Genomic DNA, 12,243 nt, shown 5'->3' with positions numbered 1-12,243 from the left:
GGGACGTTGTTGTAAGTGACTCTGCAGCTGATGCTTAGTTCACACACCCTAGTCTCATATCTGGTGAAGTGCTTTGTGATGGTGTTCTACTATGAAAGGTGCTATATAAAGGTTATTATTATGTAGTAAAATTAAGCTCTTGTTTATTGTTGTTCTCAGCAAGCTGACAAAGTTGGAGCTGCTGGAGGAGTTGAACCTTAGTGGGAATAAGCTAAAGACAATCCCCTCCACTGTGGCCAACTGCAAGAGACTGCACACCCTGATCGCTCACTCCAACCACATCAGCGTCTTCCCAGAGATACTCAACCTGCCAGAGATCAAGGTGAATGATTGGTCTTTGAGTGCAACTGTACCCCTGTCAATCCTTTGTGTGTGTGTGTGTGTGTGTACATGAGATTGTGATTGCTTCCTCTACCCAGAAACCTGACAGATATCAAAATGAGTCCAATGCGCGGTGTGTTTGTGTACAATCATCACACTATTAGAAAAGTTCAGAAATTACAAAACTAATTACTTTGCAGTGGGGAAATAAATTGTTCAATAGTTAAGGTATTTTAAGTATGTTTTATTAGTTTTTAAGTTTATTTGCAGAGATATTTAGTTTTGGACAATTTTTAGATTTTTGGTAATCAATGCCCCTCAAGAGTTAGGAATTAGACAGTCAAGAAATAAAACATACATGCAATGAGAGCCTGTTTATCGATTAGGGTAAGGCCCAAGTTGAACCCAGATTCTCTCTCACTGCCCAGTTGGTGGATCTAAGCTGTAACGAGCTGACAGAGATTCTCTTGCCTGATTCGCTGTCCCCAACTCTCCAAGAACTGGACCTGAGTGGGAACACCAACCTCATCCTGGAGCACAAGACCCTCAACATTTTTAGGTGAGCCAATCACTGGGTTCTAGTTATTTGTGTTTCATCTTATAATGAATATTGGCATGTTTGTTCCCGAACTGATTTACAATGCCCACAAGCCCAATTAATATTGTAGCGTAAGGTGGAAAATGAAGGAAGGAGACACACAATTTGCAGGTACTTGAATCCACGGTTTATTGGGACGATTATTCCCTGCCCCAGTTAGCTTAGGTCAAACCAAAAACAACAAACAGTCTTGCTCTGTCGCTGCAGCACATTCACACAGCAGCTTGTCTCCCTCTTTAGCACAGCGCATTTTTTTCCTAGAGCAGCCTTGTTTTGGAGTCGGATCTTATCAAGAAAACCTCTTCGTTTTTTTAACCTTCCACACACTGTAGGTTCTGCGACATTTCTATCTTTTGAAACTTCTGCTTGAGTTTCAAATCAACCTTTTCGGACGCTTCCCTTGCATCGAGTGGCCATTGTAAAAGAGAAAATTCAATTGCATCGGGCGCTGGACTCTTGACCAGCAGGTTGTTGGTTCAATGCCAGGTGGGGGACACTGCTGTTGTACCCTTGAGCAAGGTACTTTACCTACTTTGCTCCAGTAAAAACCCAACTGTATAAATGGGTAACTGTATATAAAAATAATGTGATATCTTGTAACAATTGTAAGTCACCCTGGATAAAGGCATCTGCCAAATAAACAAAATAATAATAATAATAATAATAATATTTTTTTGCTGTCTGCCATACGCAATGTTTGCGAGTCAGATTGCATTATGGGGAAAATGGGAGCTACTACCTTACCGTGTTATAACCGATTCTGCACTATAACGGGTCGCGTTATAATGGGGTAACACTGTATATATCTTGGTCATCTCATGATAACGGCATGTCCAGACCGAGCCGCTAACTTATTTTCCTGTCCACATTTTCTGGATGGTGCTTACAGGCCTAATCTGATTTGGTTCATAACCTGCGTGCTTACAGTGAGATTATCTTTCAGCCATATTGCCACTCTGAAACTGGATCAGAAGCCTTTGATGTCGGCAGCAGAGTCCATGGGCTCCCCGACGCTTTGGAACCATGGATACTCTGAAATGACCGGCCAGAGGAACAAGTAAGAGGGAGGCGGGGGCACACAAGACAGGTCTTATAGCTTTTTGAAATGTATTTGAGGTAATATTAATCTTCAAATGACATTTAAGCCGCAGGCACACATTTTTCAGTGCTGCATACTTGAACAGAGTGCAGTTTTACTTGCTGCTTGCTTATAAAGGAGAATGGAAAGTGATATCCCATGTTGAGTTAGCAGGATGGAAATGCTATCTATAAGGACTGCTTTTTTATGTGATGGCCCCTGACTCTCTTTCCGTCTCCCCTAGGCTATGTGTGTCTGTGCTGGCAGTGGATAGTTTCGGGGACAGCGTGGAGGCAGCTTATGGGATCTTCGACGGAGATCGCAATGAGGAGGTCCCACGTCTGCTGCAGTGCACCATGGGAGATGTGCTGTCAGAGGAGATCCAGCACTCTAGCATTGACACTGTCTATATGAGCAACACCTTCCTCAGCTCACATCGGTACTGAACCCCCTCCCACCATGCTGGGTTATTTTTGTAAATCTGTGTTACTTTCATTAGCACTAATTTTGGTTATTTTTGGAAATCTGTGGTGGACGTCTTAGCACCAGGTCCCGGATCCAGTAAATCACTTAGCCTTTCAGAATAAAGAGTTTGAAGAAAGTAAACTTGCTGAAGTCAAAAAGGTGTTTGTTTGACATTTAGGAAGAAATAAATATGGAGGTTCGCAAATAAGATTACTTTTCTTACATGTTCCATAATATTTTTAACAGTGTACTGTTGCCATTTGTTGCTAATTTCTGGGCAACACAATTTAAAAAATGATTTTAATGAAGAATGCTCGAGGATAATGTGGAGTTTAGTATACCTTCTCTCAGATAAGAAATCTGGGAGTGCGCAATAAGTGAACTCTTAAGTGACACCCCTTTCCTTTTTCTTCCTTTCTTGCAGGAAACTGGGAATGGCTGGTCAGAAGCTGGGGGCTTCAGCCCTTCTCTGCTACATCCAACACAATGCTGGTGACCCTGGCAGCTATTTCAGCCTGACCTTGGCCAATGTGGGCACGTGCCAAGCCGTGCTGTGCCGGGATGGGCAACCCCTGCCACTCTCCAGGGTCTTCAGCCTAGAGCAAAGCGCCGAGGAGACAGAGCGGGTCAAACTGAGCAAGGCCATCATTACAGAGGTTCGAGCACTATGTGTGTGTGTGTGTGTGTGTTCTGTGTGTCTTTAGGGGTATAATTCACACTACCCTGCAACCCAGTCCTGGGTTTCAGAACTATCCTTATTCAAGTATATTATTAAAAGTGAAGTGGAGTTTGAGGGGAAACTCATTCATGCTGTGTTTAGTACAGTCATTTCAAAGAAAATTTACCAGGGGCCTGATTGCTCAAATTCCTGGCACCTGATCATTTTTATAATATACCTAAACAGGGGAGTTCTTAAACCCAAGACTTGGTGCAGGACTAGTGTTTTTAACTCCAAAAGTTTAATATTTCAAACAGAGTAGTACTAGATGGCATAAATCAAGGTTGACGAACAGCAAGGGAATAATAAAATGTGTGGAATAGTCAACCGGAGTGATCTTGTCACAGGGTCTTTCCAAGCTATTTCTTTGTTTATATGACAGTAGACCTACAAGAAATTAGATTTTTAACTGGTGTTTCAAGAAGCTCAAACATACCCTGGAATGACCTAGAAACTAAAGCAAAAATGTCATTATTCAAGATTCACACTGCTCTATAGTTAACCATGTACAAACATTCCAAACATGTCTTTTTTGTCTCTGTCTTTCTCACAGGACAACAAGGTGAGCGGAGTGACGTGTTGCTCCCGCCTGCTGGGCTGCTCCTACCTGTCTCCCTGGGTTCTCCCTAAACCCTGGGTGCAGACCGAGCCCCTGTGTGCCCAGGACGAGTTCCTGATTCTGGGGAACCGGGCCCTGTTCGAGCGGATCTCCTACCAAGAGGCTGTGTGCACCGTGCAGGCGGTCCGAGACCCGCGGGCTGCTGCTAAAAAGCTGTGCACCCTGGCCCAGAGCTATGGTTGCCGGGACAATGTGGGCGCCGTTGTGGTGTCCCTTCATATCGGGGAGGACAGCTGCACCTGTGAGCTCCCCCTGGCTACTGCAGCGGGCGGAGGAGGAGGGAGGATCTATCCCACTGCTATGCTTCTGGGGGATCCTGCAACCCCTTCCACTAGCAGCGGCATAGCATCAGAGTTCAACAGCGAAATGTCTGCCTCAGAGGTAGGGAGTGAGGCTGGGTCGATCGCCTCAGACGAAAACCCTGTTGCTGGACTAGCCTCCAGACCAGAGCGCCGATGCAGCCTCCATCCGACAGTTTGTGCAATTGGAGGATTTGGAGGTGCAGGCAACAATCTGGGGCTGTTTCAGAGGCAGCCCTCCTGCGCCACCTTCTCCAGTAACCAGTCAGACAACGGGCTGGACAGTGACGACGAGGCCCCACTAGATGGCGTCATTACCAATGGGAGCAAGCTGGAAGTGGAGGTGGATATCCACTGCTGTGCGTTCCGGCTGAAGGGTGGAGCTCCCGAGGGGAATGGGGGGCAGGAGTCTGTAGAGGAGCGGCGAGGGTTCGCACTCCGGCTCTCGGAGGACATAGGCAGCTGTGTCACAGCAGGGTTTGGGTGCAGGATGCGTCGTCAAAACAGTGTGGTGGTGGCTGCTAACGGCTGCCTCCACACTGTGAGCAGTAAAGAGACTTCGGATCTTCAAAAGTCCCTGTCCACCTCCAGTCTGTTTGGGAAGAAGCTGTCTAACGGCTCAGTGGTCACGGTAGAGGAGAGCCACAACCTCATTGAAGTTGCCCTGGAGGCCCCCAAGAAGAAGTCAGGATACTTTGCTGCCCCTGCCCAGCAGGACCCCGAGGACCAATTGGTGGTGCCGCCTGGTTTAGAACGGGATGTTCGGGAGCAGCTGAGACATCCCAATCCAAACCCTGGCCCCGCACCCGCTCAACCAGCTCCCATCACGGGAGACCCAGACTGGGATCATCCCCATCTAAATAGCCAAAAGCAGCAGCTGCAGCAGCCTTGGGATGACAGCGCCCTTGTACTACAGCAGGAGGTGTATGACACAGCACTATAGGGGGCAGCCAAACACACACAGAAAGAGACTGTGTGACACTCAATGCTGGGCAGTTCTACTGTGTGTCATTCCAGTCCAAGGTTTTGTTGCAATCAGGTTTTTGTTGTTAGTGCTTCCAGTGCCATATATTTTGGTAAAAAATTAAGGATGGGGGCCAAGACCAGAATGAGTGCAATTACCAAAGTGATAAATGTGTCAGATTTTACGTGTTTCCTGATGGAAAAAGTGTGCCACAGATAAAATGGTATAAGATGTGAGTGTGATATTTTGCGCTGTAGAATATTTGTGGCTGGGTTCAAATAAAAACCTGCACTGGAATGGCCCCATGGTGATAGATTTGGCCATCAATGATTGTCACTTCACCCGCAAAGATGGAAGGAGAGTATATGAAAGTATAGAAGGGTTGCCTTTGTACAATAAAGTAGTAAGTCATTCCTACAATGTTGTCAAAGATGACCTAGGCAGAACAGCCCAGGCTATAGCAAGGCTGTCTGGGGAAAGACAAATTTTATTTATGGAACTCTGTGTGGGGTGGATTAAAAAGCTTTACTTAAACCATAGCACTAGAAACCCTTTAATATTCAAATAAAAATACTCTGACAACTTTTAACTGTTTGAGAAAATAAATCTTAAAGCATAGAGATGTTAATATATTAAATTCATAGTATATTTTTACCTACTGATGCAAGAAAGGTGTATTAGTACTGTATGTAAATTGTGATAAGGGTACGCATGGTATTAAGAAAATATTTTAAGATGTACACATTTCATATGTATTAGTTCATGTCTTTAGTAATTATCATTTTAAGTAGAGAGGATGGAGAGAATGTCCCACATTTACTATAAGATACTGCGAAAGGAGTATACAAAACCCAAAGCCATTGATTATTTGTGTATACAGTACCCAAAGGGCTGGTTTTTCAAAATTTGTAATCTGGATCAAAGTGTTCCGGATTTTGTAATCTATATTTCTTGATCGAGATTCCTTTAAAAAAAAAAAAAAAAAAAAAAAAAAAAAAAAAAAATAATCATAATTAAAATTCATAATCATAATTATTTGCTTAATCTTAATACAGCAGTGACATTTTCTCTAAAGCCGGATCAGAACGATCCAGATAAAAGTAATCTCGATCACAAAATATAGTGGATTCCAAAATCCAGGACACTTTGATCCAAGGTACAGGTTTTGAAAAACCAGCCACAGGGGTGTGAGAGAATGGCTTTTTTAATGCAAATATAAAACTGAGCAACAGTGACATCTACTGGCAAGATGCATGCATCACTGGGATTGCTGGGGATTCTTTTGCTCCTTGACAATGATATTTTACACAGATCTTAAAGTGAAAGTTCACATACCCTTGTAATTATCAGATTACGAGAATTTTTTTTCTGTGACAGCAAAAAGAATTGGGTTTTAGAAGTGCAGCGTTCCACAGGGTTTTAAGAATAATTGTAAATATTGAATGTAGTGATGCTGGTACAGTTAGAACGGAGTACCAGTAGACCATGTGAAGCACTGTTCTGTGTTGGAACTAGTTCCAAGAGCATGATTGTGGGACACCGCAGTTTTAAAAGAAAGGGCTGGATCCTTGATAAATTGTCCTAGCCAGATTTACTGTCATCCATATATAGTTACTGTAAACCCCTTTATGACTGGCCTCTCTTTTATCTTACAGTATATTCAGTAACCCTTTCTAAGTGTGGTGGTATCAATCAAATACCTCTCTCAACTCCTGCACGTTTCCATTGAGATGGTATGTGCAAATTCAACATAATGTCGGGTATATGAAAAAAGCATTGTTAAACTGTAATGTGATGCAGTATTCATAGCCACTACTGCAATCGTGTGAAGAGTGACAGAATTGCACTGCATGTGAGTGATCTGCATATACAGGCTGCCGTTCATAGAGCTCACTGACACTTGAGTTTGAGACGGTCTGAAATTTGTCAGTCTGTCCATAAACCTGACTGAAAGTGGTTTATTTGTTATTTATATACCGATAGAACATTTGAAACAGATAATCCATTTTATAAGGTGTAACAAAGGTCCTATATCTATCAAACTTCGGGGTTAACAATTTCACGACTCAGATCGCTGTCAGTGTTCGTTGCTTGTTCTCATTAACTATTATCGGTACACAAAAATAAGGAGGTGTTAATATCCAAACTAAAGTGTTTACATTTTTTTTTTATATCATCTCCATTATGAATAGATTATAAAATAACATTATTTTAAGATGCTGTTATTTGAGTATCATCGTGTTTCATAAACAGCCTACGAGTGTGGATTTGTCAGTGATTGGATGTGGGTTTAGTCTAGAACACCTCTCTGTACTTTGATATCATGAACAATTTAGAGTACATAACTGAGGACAGCGATTTTATTTTTGTTAATGCATGAGATCAAACACTGTCGAAGCACTTTGTATATATTTTAATTTTATATATATATATATATATATATATATATATATATATATATATATATATATATATATATATAAATCAAATATTTATACAAATGCACATTAAGATTGTTGTGGCTTTTATTGGTCACTTAGATTTGCTAAATCTTCTCTAAGAGAAAGCAGCCAATCAAGCTAATGTTTACTGTAAATGAGCCAATTGTTTGTTGTTTTTTTATTGTGTACATGTGTGTATTTGCACATGGATTGCATTTTCTCCAGTGCGGTTTACTGTAATACTCAATAAAGAAACTGTCGTGTTGGTATTCCCCATTGTTCTCTTGAACAGTTCTCATTCTATATAGGGACAAGATGGGGCAAGCTGCAAAAAGTTTGACTTATTCCAAATTGAAAGTCTGGAAGAAAAAGGTTCATTTTCTATAAAAGTAACCCTGTAATATAGAGGGTGTCTGTCATTTGTATATTCAGAATTTATACACCGTGGCCTAGAACTATGGAGATATTTGGGGAGGGGAGGCATTTAGATTGCTTCTTGTTTACTGTCAAGTTCTATCTCATTTAATTGTACCAAAAAGATTACATGCGTTCATGCTTTCTGCAAATCAATATCCTAAATTTAATGTGGTAGAAAAGTGAAGTAAGTAAAAAAACAAACAAAAAAAACAGAAAATCATTGTAGCTAATCAGGAACATATGATAAAAGTAACATGCATAAAGTTTAATGGAATACTGTGAATTTTAAGTTAGAAGTTATCCTTCTATAGTTGAAGTCCACTTCCTACGTTTTGAACTTCAGGCCTGTACAAACTGTACAGGATATAATGTGCCCTATAACCACACATGTGAAAAGTACAATTCTTGAATAAGAAACAATATAGTATATATACTCTGTGCATATATGCTTTTAACATACAGGAGCTTCAGAGCGGTTTTAAAATGGGGGGGGGGGGGGGGGAATGTACTTGTTGTTTGTGTACAATTATAAAAAAATGTTTAAAAATAAAAGCTATATTGCATCTTAAAAACAGTGCTTAAACAGTGACCAAAGTTGTTCAATTTTGTTTTTTTGTAGAGATGCTTAAATATTTTTTTTCTGTAAGCCAACAAAGTTGAGGATTATTTTTGTACTTCACGATCTCATACAGGTGTATAGGTCCACTTCTTTAGCTGAATGTAGGGTTTAATTAAGTTGAGGAAATGTTTAGGTGATATGTGTTTTTATCAAGCTGAACTTCCTAAGTGCTGAAGCGATGATTTTTTTTTTTTTTTTTTTTTTTTAATACACATTTTTTTAATATATTGTGATCCATCTTGGTAAGTAACTTCAGGTTTAAGTTTTCTCATTATTTGTTGTTCATATGAAATTCTAATTATTAATGTATTTAATGTTTCAGGCATGTCATACATGTGATTAATTTGTACAAAGTTTATGTTTATATTATAAGAAGGTATTGTTTTAAATAACTGAAGCATACAAGATATTTTTATGTTTTTATATTTTAGCATGCAGATATACTGCTTAATATATTTGTCTTCTGTATTGGGTGCCATTCGTTTACAGAATTTTTTTTTTTTTTTTTTTAAGAAATTGAGAGCATTGCTGTTCCACAGCCTGGATTTGCTTTCCTTGTGTCTGGGGAGCAGATGATGGATCATGATTTCACTTGAAATGTTGCTATATAGATAACGTTAAAGCGGAAAAGGTGTATTTTTTATTAACTTTTTAGCCAAAGTAGCAATAAAACATTTATACTGTGAAATGTAAGCTGTGTAATTTGTTTTTGATTGGTGTTTAGTTTGGGGTTGATGATTTGAGCATGCATGGAGCTCTGGAAGACAGAGTTTAGTCCAAAATGAGTGCTAATTTGGGCCTGTGAAACCAGCCGAACAAGTGTAACAAGTTTTAAATCTCTGCTTGGTGGTCAGTAGTCCACATCACAATTTAGCATAACACGTGACATTTTCACAATCTCAAAAAAGGAGGGCCAATGATTGTGTTGGGAATGAAAACTGCTACCTTCTGGACAAATATGGGACATTATTTCTGCTGGGCAAAGATCACATAGCCAAGACTTCAGCTATTTCCGATTTGTAAATACATAGGGGACTTTTAGCTTCAGTACTACAAACCCATCTTAAAAAAAAAAAAAAAGAAAAGAAAAAAAAAAGAGATTTTCATTCCTTTCCCAATCATTGTATTACTATAATGTATGTATTTTAAGCTTGTTAAAGTCACACTTCATTATCTCCTGCTGCAGCAATTAAGTACTGGAGCACAAAATAGCGTTTTACCCTCTGAGAAGATTAACTTTTATATTAAATTATAAATATAAAAAAGATTGGGAAAGTAGTCGCTGATGCTAAAACTAATTGGAAAATGTTTATTAAGGGGAAAGCAAGTATAGCATTAAATGGGGAAATAAAAAATCAGATTTTTGTAGCATGGTACAATATGTTACGTAAAAATAAAAAAATACAAACTAAATATTAAAACGAAAAATACATTTATTTGTAAAATGCATATTAACAAAATGATAGACATAACTGAAATGATAAAGGCAGTGACCACACAAAAACCTAACCCTATAGGTAACATCGCAGTTTTAAAAAAAATATGTAAACATACTGTTGTAAATTGACACAATATTTACATTGTGCAAGAAATATGTGCTTAAAAGTAACAGCAGTGGTGAAAAAGTTGACTGCTCCCTGTACTGGAGAGCAGCCAACACAACACTGGCAATGTAAAATACAAACAGCAGCATCCCGAAAGCTGTGACGGAACCATCTGTACCCGAGATGCCACAATTCACCCAGGTCATCCCATTCCTGGCATAGAGCCAATCCCTATGCAGACAGATTTCAGTGGCATTCATCTTCAGGACGAAATGCAAATAAACCCCCACGCTCGTAAGGTAGCCCCCTGCTGCCAGGGAATGGAACAGCATTTCCAGCAGTAACCAACGGCAGTACACAAATCTGGCACCCCCTACCAAAACTGCCAGGGTGAGTGTTCCCAGGACCACAGATACAGCCAGGCCACTGTACAAGAGTGGCGCCCGCATGAATGAGAACTGCTGGTCGAGCTCCATCATGACAGGGTGGACACGGTCAGGGAACCGCTGCCAAAACCAGAGCTGGCAGAGGTCAACCCTGACACCAGCACCAGGAAGTGCAGCATCACAAAAAAAAAGTGTCTGAGAGAAAGAGTCAGTGATTTAAAAACAAAAAATCACAGCATCTCCAGCGTCCATGCAAAGAGAGACAGGAAAGAAAAGTGTGAAAGAATGTGTAAAGGTGCAACAGTGAGAAATCACCAGAAAGTTACACTGTAACTGTGGCACTTTGTGTGAAGAGATGGGAAAGTTAAAGTATAAGAACATTTGCGTGAGACTGAAGGAATGTCCAAACTGAAATATCAGGAGTTTCAATAAGATGAGAAACGGTGGGTTTAGATGCCGTATTTTAAGATGAAATGCTACAATCTTTGTGTGCAGTGTACATTTACTAACACCATTCCCAGATAAAAAAGGCTTGATCCTGACAAAACATCACATATAAAACACGTGTTAGAAGGGAAGCTATGTGAATGCTAATGGGAAAGACAGAGAAGTCAAAAGGGTGATTGAGTAAGGAGTCAAAGGATTTTTTGGTGGTGTCAACTTAAACAGCCAGTGAAAAAGGACCCCACCTTTCTGCTATTTTTTAAAAAAAAAATTTTTACACCCTGGCATTAAATAAAAGCTTGACTTCTTGAACATTATACATCGAGAGAAGCTTTTGCTGTTGCATAAAAAAAAGTAGACAACAACAGTTATTTGTTAAAAAGATAATAAGGTTGCACAATTATGGTTCAAATATTATTTAGCCATTTATACATTGGTGTTCTTGAAATTTGAAACTATGAGAACTTGAGAATGCAATAGTCTCAAACAGAGTGAATTGAAAATATAGATTTCACTGTACATTATAAGAAAATAAACCACATACAAAGCTATACTGTGGACAAATATACTAAACTGAAAATCAAGAAATTACATTTTAGTGCTAAACTGAACAAGTGTGAGATGCTGCAGGTTTACCATGACATTTCATAACATAAAGTTCTCTTCAAATAAACAACAGTCACTTCATAATAGTTTACAAAAGTTCTAAAGTTGGGAGGGCTAGGTACCTGCATGGAAAAAGTTATACAGTGCAAATGGTCCTAATGCTAAAGCTGAGCTATTGTGTAAAGCTATTGGTTTACACTGTGATAAAATACACTGTTTATATGACATGCGCTATAGTTTTTTGAATTACTCAAAAGTCATGGGCTTAATAAAACATGTTTGTTCTAGATTGTGTGGTGTAAGTAAAATAAGCAGCTTTATTGTATAAAGAAATGAAAATAAAGATGAGTGGTATCACATATCTCATTGTCCCACAACTCCCCGATCCCCCCCAACAACTGAATACACTAAATATCTCTCTCCTTTGTGTCACTGCACATTAATCCACATAATGTGTGGTGCACGTACATTAATATACATATTTTAAATTATATCATATCCGGATCTGCACAGACAATACCATGTAAACCTTGTCAAATTAATGTTAGAATCTCACCAAAAATTAACTGTAGATTAGAATAAAATAATTGAGTGGAATGACACAAAAGGACCAAGGAGGAACAGGTAAAAAATTTTAATCTATGGCTTTAGGGATGGAATTAGACTTGCATTGGAAAGATGTCCACGACTGTCCAAGTTTCAATATGAGCGCCATTAGAAATGT

The 12,243-nt window shown here is 39.5% G+C and overlaps 2 protein-coding genes across 2 annotated transcripts in view; both read left to right on the top strand.

Moving 5' to 3' along the window:
- LOC121320176 (PH domain leucine-rich repeat-containing protein phosphatase 2-like) overlaps positions 1-9,125 on the top strand; it is a 16,189-nt gene extending 7,064 nt beyond the window's left edge. The window contains exons 2-7 of the mRNA XM_041258428.1: positions 160-322; positions 750-880; positions 1,863-1,976; positions 2,242-2,436; positions 2,887-3,118; positions 3,734-9,125. Of these exons, the coding sequence (XP_041114362.1) occupies positions 160-322; positions 750-880; positions 1,863-1,976; positions 2,242-2,436; positions 2,887-3,118; positions 3,734-5,041 (2,143 nt within the window). The 3' untranslated portion in view covers positions 5,042-9,125. The remainder of the gene's footprint in view (positions 1-159; positions 323-749; positions 881-1,862; positions 1,977-2,241; positions 2,437-2,886; positions 3,119-3,733) is intronic.
- LOC121319305 overlaps positions 1-12,243 on the top strand; it is a 61,309-nt gene that overhangs the window by 12,440 nt on the left and 36,626 nt on the right. The window lies entirely within an intron of this gene.

This window comes from Polyodon spathula, chromosome 8 (assembly GCF_017654505.1).
Source record: "Polyodon spathula isolate WHYD16114869_AA chromosome 8, ASM1765450v1, whole genome shotgun sequence".
In the NCBI taxonomy this organism is placed as follows: domain Eukaryota; kingdom Metazoa; phylum Chordata; class Actinopteri; order Acipenseriformes; family Polyodontidae; genus Polyodon; species Polyodon spathula.
The sequence above is the reverse complement of the archived record's forward strand: the minus strand, read 5'-3'. Positions and strand labels throughout refer to the sequence as shown.